Source organism: Catharus ustulatus, chromosome 7 (assembly GCF_009819885.2).
Source record: "Catharus ustulatus isolate bCatUst1 chromosome 7, bCatUst1.pri.v2, whole genome shotgun sequence".
NCBI classification, from domain to species: domain Eukaryota; kingdom Metazoa; phylum Chordata; class Aves; order Passeriformes; family Turdidae; genus Catharus; species Catharus ustulatus.
This window is the reverse complement of record NC_046227.1, coordinates 18,143,346-18,163,357: the sequence shown is the minus strand read 5'-3', so window position 1 is coordinate 18,163,357 and position 20,012 is coordinate 18,143,346. Positions and strand designations below refer to the sequence as shown.

The 20,012-nt window shown below is 51.0% G+C and overlaps 1 protein-coding gene across 2 annotated transcripts; it reads right to left on the bottom strand.

Moving 5' to 3' along the window:
- Positions 1-6,224: 6,224 nt before the first annotated feature.
- On the bottom strand, positions 6,225-8,407 carry DLX2 (distal-less homeobox 2). Of its 2 annotated transcripts, none has more exons than XM_033064886.1 (3): positions 8,016-8,407; positions 7,631-7,818; positions 6,225-7,367 (listed from the first exon to the last, which is right to left on the bottom strand). In XM_033064886.1, exons 1-3 carry the CDS (start codon positions 8,338-8,340, stop codon positions 7,053-7,055), a joined length of 828 nt encoding a protein of 275 aa, XP_032920777.1. In that variant the 5' UTR covers positions 8,341-8,407; the 3' UTR covers positions 6,225-7,052. The 2 variants fall into 2 exon arrangements, with proteins under 2 accessions (XP_032920777.1, XP_032920778.1); XM_033064887.1 differs by having other exon boundaries at positions 7,631-7,815.
- Between the last annotated feature and the right edge of the window lie 11,605 nt (positions 8,408-20,012).

Genomic DNA, 20,012 nt, shown 5'->3' with positions numbered 1-20,012 from the left:
ACCCCCGGACAGGGCAGCCTGTCCCCCGCGCGCCAGGCCGGGCCCGGTTAGACGGCGGCAGCCGTCGCGATGGTCGCGGGACCCTCGGCGGAGAGATCCCTCGGAATCGGGGGTGAACCGGGAACAGCTGCTGGGATGGGAAGGGGATATGGTCAGGCCGGGAGAGCCCCGGCTCCCGTCCCGACATCCGAGCGGGTTGCCTACCCGCGCATCCCACGGGAGGCGAAGCTGTCCCGGTACCGCGGTCATCCCAGTCCCGGACTGAGCCGTGCCCGCTTCCCGGGCTGGCGCAGTGCCGGGCGCAACCCGCGGCTATTGCTGGGATGGGTAAAACGCTGCAGAGCGGAGGAACTCGCAGCGGCTGGGCTCGGCCGGCTGCCCGTGCGCATCTCTGCGCCCAGGTTCCGCGAGGGATCGGCTGTGCAGCCCCGCGGGGGCCATGCTCACTCGCCCGGAGATACGACCCAGTCCCCAGTGCGCGGGGCCGGTGCGCAGCCGATGCGCGGCAGCGCAGCACCCGCCTTAGCGCGCACAGGCGGCGCGGCGGCCCGCGGGGGTGCTGCATCCCGCATGGAAAACGCTCCGCAGCTCCGCGTTTCCCGCATTCGGTGCCACGGCCCGCGTCCGGTCCCGAGCGGCCCGAAGTCCCGAGAGGAGCCGGAGAGCTCCGCGGTCCCGTAGCGCCGCAGGACCCGCACAGCTCCCGCGGGGCCCTGCCGGACACCAAACGCCTTTGACGGGGCCGAAGCGGGGTGGTCAAGCAGCTCGGAGGGCTCTAGAGATATATTAGCTTCTCCTAATTCAATAACGTCTTGCTAACAGTTCAAATAGAGAAATTATCAGTTTTCTCTCAGCGAGGCGGTCTTGAGTTAGAGGCTATTATAATTGTACATTTGAAAATGTTAATCTCAATACAGGCCTAATTAATTCTGCCTTGTTGCTGACAAGTAGTTCATCAAATATCTGATTCGAAGATTTTCATAATGAGGATATTAATTAAACTATGAATAATCCAAAGGTGCTTATATTGAAACAATACCTCATTACAATGATTAAGCCCTGATTTCGAATATTATACCTTTACCAATTGTCACCCGGCGAATACAACCTTATGGATGAGCCCGTAAATGGCAAAATGTAATTTTGGGATATACTTTTCCTTGTTGGGGGAAAAAAAAAAAGTGCCCCTCATTTTCAAACACTTCTGAAATAGGTTACACACAGCTTAATGATGATCAAAATGACTCTTTTCTGCAAAAAAAGACCCCAAAGTGCGCGTACAGCTGCAAACCCAAGAGGGTCAGCATCATTTCACTGTATTCTCTTCTTGATTACAAGCCGAGCCCATCAAACACAACATAATTACAGTAATTTCAGGTTTATTTATTCTAATGCAGTTTCCCCATCTCTCTGGTAATTATGAGCAATTTTTTCGCCCAGGGAATCTTTTTGCATTAACAAAAGAGATAACGCACTGAAAGCCAAATTTGCTGTGCATTGAGAAAAGCGAAGAAAAAAAAAATAAAATAGGTGCGAGCTGCCATCTCTGCAATTCTCCTATATTGGAGCTCTGCAAATTGCTTGCAGGTGTATGGAGCAGAGCTGTCAATAGGAAGGGGCTTCCAAATTAGCAAATGCACAATGTTGAAGTAATGAAGACAGACTTAGCAAAATTGCCAAACAACAGATACCTCTTTAATATCTTCCACCCAAAAAGAAAAAGGGGGAAAAAATCCCCTTGGAGTGTCCCTGCGAACCCCCTTGAATAGCTGGGGATGTTGTACATGTGTCAATCTAATTGCAGAGCACAGAGCGGCCCCTGGAACTAGAAAAAAAATCAAATATCAGAGCCCAAGCCCGTTTGCATTCGGAATTCGCTCCCTTCGTTTGACAGAGGGGGATAAGAAATCCCCGCCGCCGCCCGCTCCGCTCTCCCCGCCGCCGCCCTCCTACCCCGCTCCTACCACCACCGCCACTCTCATGCCAGTGAAAAAGTGCCATGTCCCCCCCCGCGCCGGTGCCTTTCCCCCCCGCCTCCGGCTCGGGACCGGGCAGTAATGCTCCCACTCGCAAGGAACCGACAAACGCACACCACGAAACCACTGCCGAAATCGAGCGCACGCCGACGCCGGCAGCCCCCGGCAGCGCGGCGGTCCCGGGCGGCGAGTGCCCCGCGCCGCTCTGCCCGCGCCGGGCTCCGCCGCTCGGCTCGGCTCGGCTCGGCTCGGCTCGGCTCGGCCCGCGGGATGCTCCGGAGCGGCGCGGCGCGGCTCGGCTCGGCTGTGCACGGCATCCCCTCCGTCCGGCCCGCCGTCCCACTCCCTCCCTCGCTCCCGTGCCGCCGGCGGGAAATTTTGCGGGGAGACTGGGTCGGCTGAGCCGCCGCCGGTATTTCCCCCCTCTCCCGGCCCGCGCGGGGCATCCGTCCACGTCGCGCCCCGCACACTCACCTACCCCCGCGAGAAAGGAGCCTGTGTCGCCACCCTTACCTTCCGCCTCAGTCCCTGAGGCTCTGGGCACAAGTCTTTGCTTTACAACAAACGAAAGGACCGAACGCGGCTTTTTGCTAAGAAAGTTAGAAGAACGAGAGAGTGTGAGAGAGAGGGAGAGGATCGAGGAGGGAGAAAGAAAGCGAGGAAAAAAAAAAAAAGTCGAGCACAATAATAATATCCTGAGAGTGCAAATGTGGATTGAGATCCCCCAGAGATGCACATGCCTCTGAGCGCAGCAGCCTTTTTGCAGCTCTGCTCTTGCAGAATATGACTGAAATTTTCTGCTATATAGCCTCTGTCTTTATAGCTGATGAAAAAAATTGCAGATTATTAGCATAAATGTTTACTCTTCATTACGCTGATGACATTGTGCACTCGAGATCTTGGTAATCTTTGGGAAAATTATGAGTAATTTTTAAAAATTTTAAAGCAGCAGCAGTTACCATGCAATTCAGGCTAATTCTGCGTAGGCTCCGAACGGATATAATTATCGAGGAGTCAAGATGTTATGCTAAAAACTATGCATTGATATTCCCATTTATTATGTACATACAACTTTGACAATGTTGATGCTTGAAATAGCAGGAAATTGTCTTGCGCAAAAATTACAGTCCATATTAGGACATGTGAAATTGCGAAGAATTATATAGTAATTGCAGGCTTTCAGATGGGAGAGCCAGAATGCTCAAACTAGTGCAAATGTGGATAAAATTACAGATCAGAGCAAAAATTAGGGAAAAAAGGGGTCTGGGATTTTTCAAGTTGGCTATAGGATTCCGGAAGTGTCTAATGCCACATGATTGCTGCAGCTTTAGGGGAGACATTCATGCCTCAAATAACTCCTTTTGCCAGAGCCGCTTTAATTGAATTTCTCGTGCTTTCTCTTTTCACCGGGCAAATGAGTAAATTGCCTCCCCACGGTACAAGCCCGGCCGGCCCCGCCCGTGCTCCGGGGGGGCAGAGGGTGCCCCTCGGCCGGGCTGCTGCCGTGCCGCCCTCCCGGACCGGGCTGGTCGCGGAGCCGTCACTTACCCCGGCCCCCCCCCCGGACTGGCCCCGCTCAGCCGCCCCCCCTCGGCTGGGAGCCGGGACCAGGCCCCACGGGGGGCGGAAGGGGGAACCTCGGCGCTGGGACGTGGGGTGGAGTCGTCCCAGCCCCCCCAGCAGGCTCCCTCCCCCGCTCCGCAGCCCTTCCCGGAGCGCTGCGGAGGCCAGGGCGGCTCTCGTCCCCCGTTATCCCGCGACTTTGGCCGGCTTCGGGCGGCCGGTCCCCGTGCAACTAGTGAGGGGGATTAAGGTTCTCAGCGGTGCGTGCCCCGTCCTGTCGGACAGGAAAAGAGCAGAAGAAGATCGGTCACAAACACACGCGTTTCTATACGTATGCATCTGCGGTGCGGGGGAGATGCTGTAACGCGCCTCTGCATCCGCTGGCCGTCCCCGACCCCCGCATGGTGTGAGCCGCATCTGGGATGCGAGCAGCGGGTGAAATCTGGAGCCTGGGAGGACTCTGGAAGATACGGGGATGCTGAAGCACGAAAAACCCCATCGCATATACCAGGTGCAGACTGCCCAGGGCGGACTGATGCCAGCACACAGAATATAAATAGTAATAAATAAAATTTTAAATACTAAATAACAGAAAGAAAGCGCGAAGGCTCCCGTCCTGGGTGTGGTGTGCTCCGCTCCCCGACCGCTGATAGCATTCCCCTGTTGGGCAAGTCCCTGCCCCAGGGACCTCACGCCGTTCTCGGCATCCTGCCCGACCCCACGGCGCCGAGCAACACCCCGCACCGCAATGCTACTTCGGACTGGAGACGCTGGGCTGGGAGAAACCGAGGCGCAGATGTTTGAGGGGAACCTTTATTTGACTGCGTGAAGCGCCTGTGAAAGCGATGGGGCGGGGGGACGGGGAGGGAACGGGAATGGGAATCGTCTCCGTCCTGGCCGTGGCCCGCGGCCGCGGCTTGCTCGTGCATCCCGGACGACCAATTTAGTAAAACTTGTCACCTGACAAAGTAGTGTATCCCACTTTTCCTCCCTCTCCGCCCCCACCGTCGCTGCCCGCGGAAACCCGGCGCTGCCGGGAACAGAGCTCCTGCCGGCCCACGGGGCCGTGGGGCTCCGCGGTGCTGCTCGCCACGCTCCGTGCTCGCCTCCCCAACGCTTCGCCGCCCGCCAGCGGGGAAATTTCTTCTCCCCGGTCCGAGTGGGCGACTGAGGCCACTGTCACCAGGTCTCCCCGCGGTCGGCGGGCGGAGAAAGGAGGGGAGAGATATAGGATAGGTCGGCCCCGCTGTGTCTTGGGGCGGCTCTGGGCTCTCATCCCCGTCCTCGCCGCCGGGTCAGCGCCGGCACTGGAGGGCAGCTACCGCTTTCCCCTTTGTCTCTCCCACTCCCTCCTCTCGCTTTCTTTGCACCCGACCCTCATCTTCCAACACTCCCCCGTCATTCTTCGCTTTTCTTCACTCCTCCTTCGACCCCCTCCTCCCCTCGCCCCCAAGCTTTCCTCAAGCTCTCAGAAGCAATCTGCCCTCCTGCTTTCCCCCGTTCTTCCCCCCTCCTCCTTCTTTTCCCCCTCCTCCCGACGTGTCTCCTTGTGGGGCCGCCCCCCTCCGCCTTCCTCAGCCCCGCCCGGGCTCCTCATGCCAAGGCCTCTCGGAAGAGTCTCGGCCAGGCTGCACATTCCCGACCCCGGGCAAGCTGGCCTGGGCCTTCATCTTGTCTGCAATGGGATCTTCAGCACAGCTCTCTCACCGTGCCCTCTCCAAGAGCGACGGGGTCCTCGTGGTGATGAAAGCCACCAGATATCCCTTCTTTCACCCGCTTTTGCCTCTTCCAACAGCAGTGCCTCCAGGGATGCAGCCCGCAGGGGTTTGCCCCTCAGGGTCACAGCTTGGAGGGGCACAGCCGGGAGGTGCCTCCCGAGTGGCGCGGCCCGAAGGGTGCAGCAAAGGTCATCAAAGTGAGGGTTCAGCTCAGAGGGGTGCAGGGAGTGTTCCAGAGGGTTACGTCCTGGAGAGGTCCAGCTCTCGAGGGATACAAACTGCAACTTGGAGGGGGTGCTGCCTGGGAAGGGGTTCAGCCTGGAGGGATGCTGCCCTTAACGAGATACATCCCAGAGGATTTCAGCTAGGCGGGATGAAGCTGAAGGACTGCATCCCAGAGGGGAACATCTTGAGGGTCGAGTCCCCAAAGGGTATATCTCAGAGAGAATCCAGTCCTTGAAGCACCACAGAGGGGCTCGGGGCAGCCACCAGCTCTGGCCCAAGCGAAGATCCCATGCAGGTTACCGGCCTGGGTACCATTGCCGGAGGGGCAAGGTGAAATGCCTCTGGGTCAGGGCTGCACCCGAGGAACAACTCCAGGACTATTACAAATCCCGGGAACGGTCCTGCCCTAAACCCCTCCGGACCTCCATGGGAAGCTGCGAGACGGCAGCAGTCTGTCCCGGGTGAAATGTCGCTGGCGCCAGCAGGCGGGAGAGGGGGAAGGGGAGGTAGCTCTGGGCTGCTGCAGGCAGCGCTGAGTGATTCATGGCCTCGCCGAGAAGACTGTCAGGGGCGAGATTTTATTGTAGACGGGAAAGAGGGGAAGGAGGGGGGAAGTCGCAGGCTTGCGGCAATAGTTACAAGGAGGAGACGGTAGAGGGGACGCTGCTCTCCCTCCCAGCGAACACCCGGGTCCCAATCGACGCTGTTAACCTCCTCCATCCCCCAAAAACTCAGCGTGAGCACCGTGGAAACAATAATTTATTTAAATAATCTCTGCTTATTGTAAAAGAAACATTAATGAGTGTATAAGTTTTCCATAATAAATAACCAAAAATACCGTTTTCTTTTTTTTCTTTCTTTTTTTTTTTTTTTTTTCTCACGACGCTAGACATCAAAGAGATCAGGGGCATGTCAGTGGCTAGGTTGCCGGCGGGGGAAGAGCAGAGGGGGGCGGAGAGGAGGGCTTGCTGCGGTTGGCGCCCGATCAGGGGAAGCCCCGTCGGGGCACGAAACCAGCCCGGAGGCAGCGCACGGGCGGGAGCCGCACCGGCACCGCCGCCTGTGACCGGCCCCCGCCCCCGCCGGACGGTTTCGTTCGCGGCTAAAAGATACTTTAAACACGGGAGGCTTCTGTTTTAAATCTACTTATAAAAATTATTTATCCATTTTTTTTATCATTTTATTTTTTAATCCCCAACGTCAATGTGAGGTTATCCGCAAAGGCACCTATCAACTTTAAAAAAATAAAAAGCAAAGTTAGCCAGAGTTCTGCACCGGTGGTTTGATGAAAATGCTGGGGAAGAGGAGGAAGGTGGACGGAGAGGAGAGAGGGAGGTGAGTACTTGTTCCGCAGCGTGGTTGTTTTCACGGCGGGAGGGAGGACCCCACGGGGCCGAATGCACACGGGCTTCGCCGCCGGTGGCAACGGGGCGGGACGGGGCGCGGAGCGGGTCCTCTCCGCCGGGATGGCCGGGGCCGGAGCCAGGCTTCACCAAAACACCAGTGCTTCACGTCGGTGCCCCGCGGCAGCCGGGTGCGGCCCGCGGGCTCAAGTCTCTACAGCGCCTAGCTAGAAGATGCTGCCGCTACCGTGGTGATGCGGGGGCTGCGCCGGTTGCGGGAGGGGAGCGGCCGCCGGCAGGTGCGCCGGGCCAGCGGGGCCCGGTGGGTACCACGAGTAACTACCGAGGAAGGCGGCGGCGGGGCTGGGGCTGGCGGTGCCGGCCCCGCCCGCGGTACGTGGGTGCGGAGCAAAGTCCCAGGCGGGGGGCGAGGAGGGAGACGGCGGCGAAGAACTGCGGCGAGGAGGCGGTTCTGCTGGGATCTCTCCACTTTTCCACATCTTCTTGAACTTGGAGCGGCGGTTCTGAAACCAGATCTTTACCTGCGGGGAAAGGGGCGTCAGGCGGCCGCTGCCTCTGCGGCGCCTTCCCGGCGCCCAGACCGCCCGCAGCGGGGCAGGGACGCGCAGCTTTCGCAGCCCCGAGCATCCCCGGCGCTGCCTCAGCGGCGCTGCCGCTTCGCCCGCACTCCCACCCCGGGCCGTCGAGGCGCCATGGGCCGGCCTTCCTCCCACGCTCGCACCGACTCCGCGGAGGGCGACAGGCCCCGGCGGGGCGGCACGTGCCCGCGGCGGGAGAGCCTTACCTGCGTCTGGGTGAGGCCGAGCGAGGCCGCCAGCTCCGCTCTCTCGGGCAAGGCGAGGTACTGGGTTTTCTGGAAGCGCCGCTGAAGAGCCGCCAGCTGGAAGCTGGAGTAGATGGTCCGGGGCTTCCGCACTTTCTTCGGCTTCCCGTTCACGATCCTGATCTCCGGCTCGCAGTCTTCCTTCTCTGCTGCGGCAGAAATGGCAACCCCAGTGAGGGGAGGCGCCCCCGCCACCCCGGGCCCTGTACGCAGCTCGGCATCACCGCCCGCCCCGTCGGGGCGACCCACCGGGATCGAACGCTCTCCCGGCCCACCCGTGTCCAGAGCCCCGACCGCCTCCTCGCCAGGCTGACCGAGCCGACCCCCACGCGGGGCTCGGACGTACCAGAGTCGTTGTTGGCTGGAGAAGTCCTGCTGCCGTAGGGCCCGTAGGAGCCGTAGGCGCCCCCGTAACCCACGTCGTAGGCGGCCTTGGCAGAGTAGGGGGCGGTGTCGCCGCCCGCGTAGGGATAGGAGCTCACGGGGCCGTAGGGCGGCCCTCCCGCTGCCCCGTGCTGCTGGTTGGTGTAGTAGCTGCTGTCGGTGGCCGTGGAGACCGGCAGCGTGGGGGACTCCTGCGGCTTGTGCAGGCCGCCGTGCTGGTGGTAGCTGCCGGCGGAGATCTGGCTGGTGTGCATGTCCGGCATCAGACTGTCCAGCACCCCCGTCATCCCGCGCCCCCGCCCGCCGGGGCACGGGTCTCCGCCCCGCGGCCGTCCCCACCGGGGACAGGCGGTCAGCGCCGCGCCACCATGCTCGCCGCGCTCCGCCGGGGCGGTGCAGCCGCGCTCCCGCCGGCGCCAGCGGGACGGACTGTGCACGCCGCGCGCGGCCGGGACGGCATTTAACAGCGGTCACGTGGCGCGGCGGACGTCACCTAGCAACAGCCAATGCGGAGCCCGCCCGCGCCGGCTCCCCGCGGGCTCGCGGAGTGCGGGACGGGAGCGGCGCCGGGCGTGGGGACGAGCGGCCGCGGCGTCACCGGGGACCGGGACCTTCCCCGCCGTACGGCTCAGGCTGCTGCCCCTTTGGCTGGACGGGGCGGTCCGATCCGCACCAGCGAGGGCTTGGGGCCGCTGCTCAGCCCGACCGCTTCTGCCATGCTGTCTTTGGTGTGTGCCCCCGTCTGGCCGGCAACCCCAGGGAAAGGCCCGCACATCGGTCCCTCCGTAAGCGGCATGCTCCCGCGGGCACGCCTGACGGCGGGCGGAGCTGGGCGGCCGCGTTTGGGGGTCCCTTTCAGCTATTCTGGCCCCGGAGAGCGTGCACATCACGGGAGATCAGTAACCCGCTGTCTGTGGCAGAGCTTTCCAGTGAAATCTCCGTAACGTTACACGCGGAGGTGCGACATTCCGCCTTGGCACACGTGTTTTGTACAGCAGTTGGTGACAGCGCCCGCGCCTGTTGCAGCCCAGGCAGAACGGCGGGGCGGAGGTGCCAGGCACCCGCGATCAGCCGCCTGTCTCCCTGTCCTGGCGGCGGCTGTTGCACCAAGGCCGTCGGGGCCGGCTGTCGGTCGGACGCGGCGGCGCTGCCCTTGGCCGCCCTCTGCCGGGGGCAGCGCCGCGGGGCAGCAGCCGGAATGGTGTCTCAGGTGCGCTGAGTAGCGCTTCGGAACAGATGTTTATGCTGATGTGTTGTTTCCTTTGCTCGTCTGTCCCGCCGCGGATCCGGGCCGCCTGCCGGGAAGCGCGTTCCTTGCGCAGGGAGAAGGCCCCCGCGCTGCCGGGGTGCCCGCGTCCCTGCAGGAGTCTCACGTGTGTTCAGCGCGGCATTGCTGCGAAGGTGGCTGCAAACAGTACCACAAAAAGCCGCTAAAAAAAAAAAAAGAAAAGAAAAAAGGAAAAAAAGGAAAAAAAAGTGGCCGTGTTGTTGGCGAGGGCCGGGCGTACGCGGTGTACCTGGCTATCGGCGCGTGCCCCCTCAGGACCCCTCCTCGCGCCCGTCCCGCCCCGCCCGGCGGGGGCCGCTCCCTCACGGCGCCCGTGCCGGGCATCCCGCTCCTCCCCGGGCCGGCCTCGCCCCGGCCTCGGCCGCTTTGAAGAGGACGGCGGCTGGAGCCTGTCCGTCTGTGCCTGCGGGGTGGCGGCGCTGCGGCGAGCGCAGGTGAGCGGGGCTGGCCCTGGTCGTCTGCCAGCGGCAGGTGGGCCCAGGATGGGGCTGCGGGAGATGGGGCGCTCGGCTGAGGCGGCGGTGAGCCCCGGGCGCGGCCTCCGCGGGAACCGACGTGCCCAGAACCCGGCGTGACAACACCGCAGCTGACGCCCAGCCCTGCCGGCCGGGGGGGCCCGGGGCAGCCGGAGCAGCGGCGGTCACGGAGAGAGCTCGGTGCCCACAGCAGTGGCTCTCGTGCTGCCGACTCTCCCAAATGTAGCTTAGTGCAAAAGCAAACCGCGTTCTGCAATGCGCCGTGCGAACGTACTGCTGTCCCAGGTGACATCTATGTAGCGCTGTTTCTGTCCCTCGCTGGATGAGGGCCGGCAGGCTGAAGGAGCCGCTGGCTGGCGCGGGATAGGGGCAGACAGCGTTTGGTGGCTGTCAGCAAACAGCGCGACAATCAACTACCCTTCATTAGTCACGTTCTGAAGTGCGTGAGATAGTTTGAAAAATACAAAGGAGAAAGGACTTTTCATATCACACTGAGGATTTAATAAAGCAAGGGACTTACTTGGGAATTTGTCTTGCTATGTAGCAATTAAAAAAAAAAAGAAATTAAATAGTGCTATATAGCATGTACATGGTAATCTGTACAAAAAGTACAAAAAAAAGGGCATGATTTTGTTTGCTTCAGTTAATATGAATAGTTTCTCGTGCAAGTTGTTCCTCATAAGTTGATGCAGAGTTCACAAATTTAAATGAATTGTCAAATTATAGCTGCTCCAGAGTCTTACGGCTTTGTTTCCACAGTTTGTTTTACCTATGTGGAGGCACAGACTTGCTGGCATAACCACTGGGGAGTTATTTTTGCATTTATTCACGTGGCTGATCTTGTAGATCTGATTTTGTTATTTCTAATTTACTTGAACTTTTCTTGTGAGGTAGTTCTTTTTGAACACCAACTCGTATAAATAAAGACATGATTAAGGGAAAGATCACATCAGGCAGCAGGAAGGAAGGAGAAAGGCTTGTTTTAGTTGAGAGATGACTACCATGAATGTTTTACAACACACTTCTCTGAATCAGTCATAGTATTATTAGGAGTTGAAACAAATAATGGCATCAGGCTGGGCCCATGTTTGTGTTTTCATGTTCTTGTGTTGAGCTAATAATTTTAATTTTGCTTTTTTGTTCCTTGCTTTGGGAATTGTGAATGCTACATGGCTGGATAATTAGAAAAGACCAAGAGAGACTGTGGAGTGAGGGAAAAATTGGAGGAGAGTAGGAGTGTTGTGTGTACCTGCTGTTAATACTCGGCAGTCTTGCTTGGTTTTGGTGTAATAGATCATGCGTTATTATTTATATCCCGTGAGAAGGAATGTTTGTATGATACAGAATACATATCTTATGCACATTGGTCATTCAGTTGCACAAGGGAGAAGGATGCTTGCCTTCTTGCTGCAGAAGAGTTCAGTGGTCACAAGTTTTGGTCATGAGGTTTACATGAATATGCAGCACTCATTGCCAGAGGCAGCAAAACAATTGAACTGGCTTTGTTGTTGTTGACTTGTTTGTTTTAGAAGCATCCTCATGCTGACTGTGGACATATTTAATTATCAAGTATGATAAACACAGTGTGTATAACCAGAAGAGAAGACCATCAGTCTTCAAAATCATCATCTTCAACTGATCAACTTGTATTAATTTTTTATTATTTAAGTAAAAGGCAGTTTTATATGATTCATAGAAATGGCTATGTTTAATTTTTTGTTAACTATTATTCCTATCATTTCTATGATTCTCTTCCTGAAATAGTCTTCATCTGAGAAAAATGTGAAAAGCACTGAAGGGCTGGCTTATAGATTTAACCCAAGGATCAATGGAACAAGTTGTCACAGTGTTTTATCTCAAGTTTCACTTGAAGAGAACTGTACTTAGCATTAAGAATGAGGTTATTTTTTAATCTGCTATATTTTAAAATATTATTTTACCCATTATGATCCACATTTGGCTGGACAGTTTCACTTACTTCAGCAAGAATGTGGTGAATCTTAAGAGATGGGCCTGTTATTTCTGATAATAGTGCACAAAAGTAGTTGGATAGTAGACTCTGCAGTGGCATGTTAACAAGTATGGATTTCTTTTCATGACCATGGGAAATACTTTCCAGTGGAATTATAGTGATATAATACATGGTATAGTCCTGAGGCGTTTGCCTTTAATAATTGAGAAGTAATATAAATCATGTGCTAGATGAAGCCATGAGGAGGGTTTATGCTTGCATTGTACCTATGAAATCCGGTATTGCACTCAAGAGTGATGGTAACAGCTCAGTCTTCATTTTCTGAGGGATTAAGTGTATCAGCTTTTGGGAAATTGTACCAATCTTTTCAATACCCTTCCGTAAGCTTGCTACCTGCTGTGCTCAGTTTCAGAATCCAGCGCTATCGTTTTCCTCTCTAAAAACTGTTTATTGTCTCATTCATCTGTACATCAGATTACTTCATTCCAAAAATCACATAACTCTTCTGAGAAGAATATGCCCCCTTGTGTGGCTCCCTGAGGATTCCTTTCTTAGCCCCTTGTTGTAAACAGCTTATACAAGCGTGACATGAGACGTGGGTTCTGTAAAATCCTTTCAGAGTTGTTTATTAAGCTGTCTTGGTCTCAGATTATCTTTCTCAGTGATGATTCACTGGCAGCTCAGCACCTTTCTTCAGCAGAAACCTTTGCAGGCTAGAGCACAAACTGTGACTTTTAATAGTGGATTACTCTGGTGTTATTTAGCACAGGTGTCTCTCACTTGTTCCCTTGTACAATGTTGAGGAAGTGCTCAGCCTGATGCATTGGGGTGAATGTCTAATAGCAGCACATTCTTAGGTCTAATAATTGCTGCAGATGCTTAGTGTGGGAGGGGAGGTCTGTGTGCAGAATGTGAAGGCAGTAGAGCAGCAGTCTTTGTGGGTTTTGGGAATAAAGCAGAGCATGCCCAAACAGTCCCTCTTGCCTCCTTTAAGACTGAAATTCTACCTTGTTCTGTGGCGGGGCCCTTGGACATGTTCCTATCATCTCTGGGAGTTCCAGTTTTTTTTTTTTTTCTTTACCAGATGTATTGTAAGTAATACTACTGACAAAACCAAAAAACGATGTGCTTTTATTGTGTGGCGGTTTTGTCGAGGGTTTTTTTGTTTGTTTGTTTTTGTTTTGTTTTGTTTTGTTTTTTTCCCCCCTTAATAGAACGGGATTGGTAGAATAGCTAGAAAGTAATCTTTTAAATAGTGTTTTGTGGGAATGTGAACTGGCCAGAGGCTGGTCAATCACAGCTGCAGGTACATGTATACTCCAGGGCAAGTGCTGTGAGCCCACTTCGTAGTGGATCTGAGCACACTCAGGTTCTGTCAATAGGTAAATCTTTGTCGAAAGTGTTTTGTGTGTGAATATTTAGAGGAAAAAAAGGCTTTAGTAAGAGCATGCATGAAAAATGCTTTCAAGATGAATCATTAGATAATTTCTAATATTGCTGTAGATGACAAGTGTGAGAGAAGCTGAGAGGCGTATTTTGTGGGAGCAAATTTAAGCTGAGTTGGTCATTTGTATCATTATGAACTCTTGTTTTGCACAGGTAGTAGAGAACCTTTTTTTTTCCTTGACTGTAACGTGTACAACCTTTGCCTGTGAGTCTAAGCACAGTTTAAACAAATTCAACACTGAGGATAACCTGCTTGGGTGTTAGCTTAAATGTGATTATTTTAAGGGTTCAGTTTAGTGGACAATGATGTTTGGAACTCAGAAATGCTACATCACCTCAGTGTACTGGATGAATTTTCATTTGTGGTGCCAGTGAACTGCCTGACGTGTGAAGTGTGCTTTCTTCTGCGAGATCTTGTTTGAGCTGACACCTCCTATGACTGGCAAATAAAAAAGTCTGTTCCTGATGGAAAATATGAATGTCTTGCTTGGAAGGATGAGATGTGTGTTTTGCTTTAAAGAAGATATGTACAAGAGCAGATCTTGTAAATGGATTGTACAGCTGCAAAGTGCTTGGAGCAAGTCCTAGGTTGCTACATTCCCATCTGGAATGCCACACTAAATTGACTCCAATTGTGGACCATGCAAACTGCAGAGCCTCTTCGTGGGAATGAATACTTGGACATATGCTCTGGGATTTGGCACTGTCTATTCCCTTTGTAGGCATCTTAAGTAGAAATGATTAATTGCTCAAAATTGTAAATTTGATAGAAAATCCTCTTCTTTCCTGTAGTGAGAAAATATGCACATACAAACCTTAAAAATTAATTTGCTTTGAAGTTAGTTTGCTTTTTTTTTTAAAGTGTGAATTAAACGTGATCAGAAGTGAGTGTGTTGCTATGACCTTGACTGGTGAAGCCACAGCTGTCCCATGAACTGACTGGCAGCCCTTTTCTTCAGGCTGTGTAGCTGAAGTCTGTTGTGTAAGTATGAAAGCAAGGGGGAGTTTTGGACAGAATTGTCTGTGAGGAATGCTCAATCTCATAATCTGCACACATATCTGTCTTGAAACTGCTCCTCCCTTGGAAGGAAAGGGGTATAAGGAACTGTGTTCAGTTCACAAGAGTTACTGGCCTTTTGTTTTCTTGTGGTTGCTTCACTTACAATATTGGCAGGTGATTTGCACGTGTATTTAATCTCATAGTATTTTTCCTGTTAGCAGAAAGCCTAGATGTGAGAAGTATGTGCCTTTTATGAACACAGCTGTAAATCTAAATAAATTAAATTAGAATGTTGCTTTTTACCTGTATGCATGTCTGTCAGGGGTTAATGTCATCACTTAAGGAGCTCAAGCTTCTTAATTTTTTTTCTTTTTTAGCTTGGAAATTAAGAAAATATCTAAGAAGAAAAGATCTTGAAAACCGAGAGCAGAGAAACTGCAGAGATAAAGTGGTAGGCGGGAAGTTAACTAAGTAAGTTCTGTTGTCCTCAGGTCCTCTCATGACTCAGTCCATATGTGACTTTGCATGTAATTTGCAAAAATCGTTGGAAAGTGGATTAAGAAGAATGTGGACATTAACGTGTAAACAATCTAAGTGGCCACAGGGTGTCCCCACTGTTCCATCCTGATGCATCCCATTAGGCCATTTATGCTGTAGTACAAAGCGTGATGCACCTCTAAAATATGCTATTTTGTATGTTACAGGTCTTAGCGTTTATTTATATATTTCCAATGCTTATTCGTCGAGGCAACCAATTAACATCTAGTCTGATGGAGGGAGAAGGGGAAAAAAGGAGTTGCTTTGCCTGGTTTGCTTGCTTTAGGTCTGAGTTCTCTTTTAACTTCCAGAGATTGGGTATGGACAAGACTTGATTTTTCTGAAGTAACTGTTATACATTCCATGTCAGTGCAGTTTGGTTGCTGAAATTAGAATGAGAATTTATTCGGAAAGATAGTTTTCTATCCACTTCTAAAAACCTGCTGCAGGAGGTTTGCATGTTGACCAAGAATGAGAAGTGGCATACTTATCTAGGGGCTTGTCTGAACAACACTGGTAGCATCGAATTAAGGGGTGAAAGAGAAAGTAATGTTTTTGGTCTCTTGGGGTAGCTTAATTTAGATGCAGTTTAATTTAAGCGTAAGTGAGGTGTTCTGCACAATAAATGCATCCAAGTGGGAAGTCAGTGCAGAGAACAGTTACAGTAGTAAAGCTTACACCCTGGCTTTTGAATAGTGTATGTGTCCCAAAACTTTGAATGGACAGTATGCGATGGATGAGACTGTGGCTGATACTGCACAAGGATTTGTGCCCTGCTCTTGCAAGTGTTCAAGACCAGGACAGGACTTAGTACAGCCTGGTGAGTGGAAAGGTCCCTGTCTGCAGCCGTGATGTTCGGGCTAGGTCATCTTTAAGGTCCCTTCCAGCCCAAACCATTCTGTAATTCTCTAAAAAGTATAAAGCATAAGGAGCTCTGTGGGATGCAGTCCTGCAAAGACAGGCTGGGAACAGGGCTCCTCTTTCCACAGGTCTCCCATGGGCTCACAGCCTTCTCTAGGCATCCACCTGCTCCAGTGTGGGGCTCCTCCTCGGGCTGCGGGTGCATCTCTGCATCCATGTGGATCTCCATGGGCTGCAGGGGCACAGTTGCTACAGTATGGTCCTCACCACAGTTTGCAGAGGAGTCTCAGCTCCAGTGGCTGGATCCCTTCTTGTCCTTCCTTCTTCACTGACGTTGGTGTGTGCAGTTGTTCTTCTCACGTGTTCTCACTCTGCTCCTCTCTAGTCACAACTAAAACTGTGCCACAACTTTTCATTCCTTCTTAAATATGTTATCACAGAGGCATTGCCACCATTTCTAATTGGCCCAACGTTGGCCAACAGCATGTCCATCTTTGGAGCCACCAGGGATTGGGTCTCTTGGACATGGTGAAAGCTTTTAGCAGCTTCTTACAGAAGCTACCTCTGTGGCACTCCCACTAAGGGAGAAGGCCATGCAAACCCAATACAATGTGTTTATTATTGAAAGAGCTCGGGGGGATACGAATTATTTCTCTTTTCTAGTGTGCTATACTTTCTGGGATTTTTATGTGGAAATATAAGTTAGCTCTTTTGCATTTGTGTTTTTCATTACCAGTGTGAAAGGATTTTTATAAAGGAGACAGGTGCTATTAAATAATTAATTCAGTATACGAAAAATTTCTGCTGGACCAGATGCATATTACTGCTACTGCTGCCTGCTTAGTGAGTTGTCTCATTGACATCAGAGGTAGTTTTGCATGAAATAAAATATCTGATGGAGCTGCTAGCACTATTCAAAACAATGGGACTCTTACTGTCCAGAGATTGCAAATCCTGACTTGGTTCTAGTCTTTCAGCTCTTGCACTGACTGATGTGAAGGGTTCTGAGTTGAAAGCTGATTACCAAGTAGATGAAACTTTCACAGTGCTTTTGGAACCAGAAGGCTGCAGTTGCAATACAGTGTGTGCAGGCTACCTGTGAGCTGGGAATTGATGCCTGGGCAACTGGGCTGTTTAAGCTTTGAGTGATAGGTTTTGTAAGGAGCCTGCAGTGCTAACCATCAAGAATCTTGTATAGATCTTAGTGCTTTGAAGAGTGAATTGCTAAGTGCACTGCAGCAAAGGAAAAGGCTTCCTTGCAAACGGGATTTTTATGCTCTGATTGAAGAACTGTGAACAGTTGTTCTTCGACAATGCGAGACAGCGCATCTTGGAGGAATAGTTGCCCTCCAGACATAAACTATACAGTATAAGGGTTGCATGCTTGTGTCATAATACTTTCTGTGTCCCCTTGGTTGCCATCTCCTGTTTTTTTTTTTTCCCTGCATACACATGCCTTCCTGGAAGGGGGAATAATTAGTGCAACTTTTCAAAGAGAGAGCTAGTTGCCCAGAGGTTATGAATTTTCTCATTTTCTCATTTCCTGGCAGGAATGAGGCAGGAGATGGAATACCTCTCTAGGTGGGTTCAGGTTATGTTCCCCATCTCACTGGATACATGTGTCCCTGTAAATGGTTAGGAGTAGGCATCAATAAGAAATGTTATCTCAGGCCCTCTATATATGGTATGACAAGGATGGCAAGACTCTTTCAGCTTTGTGCCTGTCTTTGTGGCATAGGAATGCAATGATGCTGTGATTGGAGTATAGCAGCTCTCAGCTTGCTGTGGTAATGGGGATTTGGATATTGCTGTCTCTGACCTGAGGAAATATGTGCCATGTCCTCAGCCAGCCTGACTTTGGGAAAGAAAAACTGAGTGAGGGACATTTCATGTCCAAGTGATTTGTCTTCAGGTTAACTGGTCCAGTCTTAATAAAAACCCAGGAGCAGAGACCGATAGGAAGGTGTATTCTTAGCCACATTGTTAGGAGAACAAGTTTTCTCCCAGGAGATGGCACATTTCCACTAGGTTTGTGACAACACAGCTGTGCTGGTAGGCAGACTCCAGCCCCCTAGGGGGTCTGAGAAGGAAATGCTGTCTTTCACCTTTCATTCATCCATTGATGAAACCTGGCAAACCCTGGAGTGGTAAAATAGGTATGAAAGGAACTATTAACTAGTTGTGACTGCCAACTCGTACTTTCCTAACATACCTGTACATACTAAATTCTGTTATTATATCAATGGTTGGGAAACTCAGGAGGGGAGAAGAGCATACTGGAGGGGAATGGGAAGGAGAGAGCACTGTCATCTCTCAAATGAGGTGTGGGAACACTGTGTTTTAAACTCCAGAGAGTTGCTGTTAAGTTGAACCAGAGCTTACTTTACTGTTATTAAACTTTTTTGTTATGTGTGAAGAAGACATTGAATACTTCTGAATTCTAAAATTGTCCTCACTCTTCTGGGAAGAACTGGATAGAGATAAGCAAAGTTTGTAAGAGTATTTCTCTTTTTAAATAAAATTGTTTTTGTTGATTCCTGGTTTACATGGCCTAGTCAGGTAATTAAGGTTCTTAGAGTTCTGCAGATATTTGATAATAACTTTGTGTTGTAACTAGTGGTTCTTCAAAGAAATATCAAGCTGCAACAAATACTTTACCATTGATAATTTAGAGAACTGACAGCAAAGTAAGATTGCTATGCCAGCTTCTGCCCTTTTTGCCCTGCTTGCTTCATATGCTGCCCAGCATTTTTTTTGTTTTTGTTTGCACTGTAAGGGTGGGCCACGCTATCGAAGAAGTTGTCAAGGATACTGTTATATTTAAAACCAAACCACACTGAAGAACAAATGTACATCGTACCTGTTACTTACTTGCACAGTTGTATATAACAATACTCAGTTCATCCACATGCGCAAATGTGGGGCTTGCATTGGCAATTTTAACAGGAGGTTTGGGAAATTTAGTCTTTTTGCCTGGTGATGGTATCCAAAGGTGAAAAATATGCCTATATACTTAAAAAACTGGCAGAAAAATCTCTTTTACAATAACAGTGGTTATCCTCTTGCATCCTTATTCCCTTCCAGTATGCATTATTGAAAATGGATAATTGAAATTGGTGTCAGTATGAACTACAACAGTCTTCATGAAAAATGTGAAAAATACTTTTAACAATTTTTTAAAATATCTTTAAGCTGTACTTAAGGGTAATATCAGGAAATCTGTGGCAATTCTAGAGAACCTGCAGAGGGAATAACACCATCTTGTAGACTTAATGCAATTCCTTCAGGAAGTTTTCTGAAGGTCATGTTGGGACTTAATATACACATTGTGTCCATGAAGAGAAGTATTCCTAGGCAGTTCCCTACTTGTGTCAGGAATTTCCAGTCTTGCCTGAAGGAGAAAAGCAATGCCTGAACTTTCTTTTGCATGAAATTGAAATTTCAAAACCATGCCATTACCAAGTGTGTCTGGTGTGTTTCACTGGCACATGGCACTATCTCTTGAACAAACATCGCTATTGTAACAAGATGGTTACTAGGCTGGGGCTTTCTAAATGTGCCCAGTTGGCTGCACTGTAGATTTATAAATGTTACCTGGAATACTTCCCTCTCATGGCTTGTTTCCTGAATTAGTACTTCACCTGAGCTTGAAAAAATTTTAATTTCTTTCCAAAGTTCTGGTATCACATCAGTGGACCTGTGGGGACAAGTGTGGCAAAACCAGTGGGACTTGTGCACTGTGGGGACATTAAGGGGTGGTGAAAGGAGGTGAAGAAAACTGGTCTAGTGGAAGGTGTCCCTGCCTATGGCAGAGGGGTTGGAACTAGATGGTCTTTGAGTTCCCTTCCAACTCAAACCCTTCTGTGATTCATGGCTGATCTGCAGTAGCTTCATAATGCCATGACCTCTTCTGAGGTACAGTAAAATGTTTTAAATTAATTTAATAAGAGCAATGCACTGCCACTGATCTATACTATGATGTCTACCAATGTGTTGCCAAGCAAAGATCTGGACCCCACCTTATTTGAAAAGTTTGATTTGTTTTCATTTGATAGGTTCTAGCAGTTCTACTTGTTTTGTATCTCTAGCCTTGAATATCATAACCTGGGAATTACATTTCAGTAGAAATTACACATTACATATCTTTCTTAGGATAGAGCATGCCTATCAGTTTATGGATTAATTCATTAAAATATTCTCTATTATTATTACATATTGCTCCATCAAATAATGTATTAACATTAAAGATCATGCATGGTGGAACAGTGTTTAGTAATGTTTAGCATTAACAAACAGCATTCCTTGGCAGTCTGACCACCCAGCTTATAACAAAGGCCTTGCTTTTCACATCAGTGGGATCATTGTATTGCTGCCAGCAT

Bases quoted from the DNA above. Each gene is read 5' to 3' on its own strand.
- DLX2 (XM_033064886.1), bottom strand. From the start codon at position 8,340: ATGACGGGGGTGCTGGACAGTCTGATGCCGGACATGCACACCAGCCAG. The intron at 7,819-8,015 runs GTACGTCCGAGC...TTTCTGCCGCAG, and splicing joins TCCAGCCAACAACGACTCTG to CAGAGAAGGAAGACTGCGAG. The intron at 7,368-7,630 runs GTAAGGCTCTCC...CTTTCCCCGCAG, and splicing joins TCGGCCTCACCCAGACGCAG to GTAAAGATCTGGTTTCAGAA.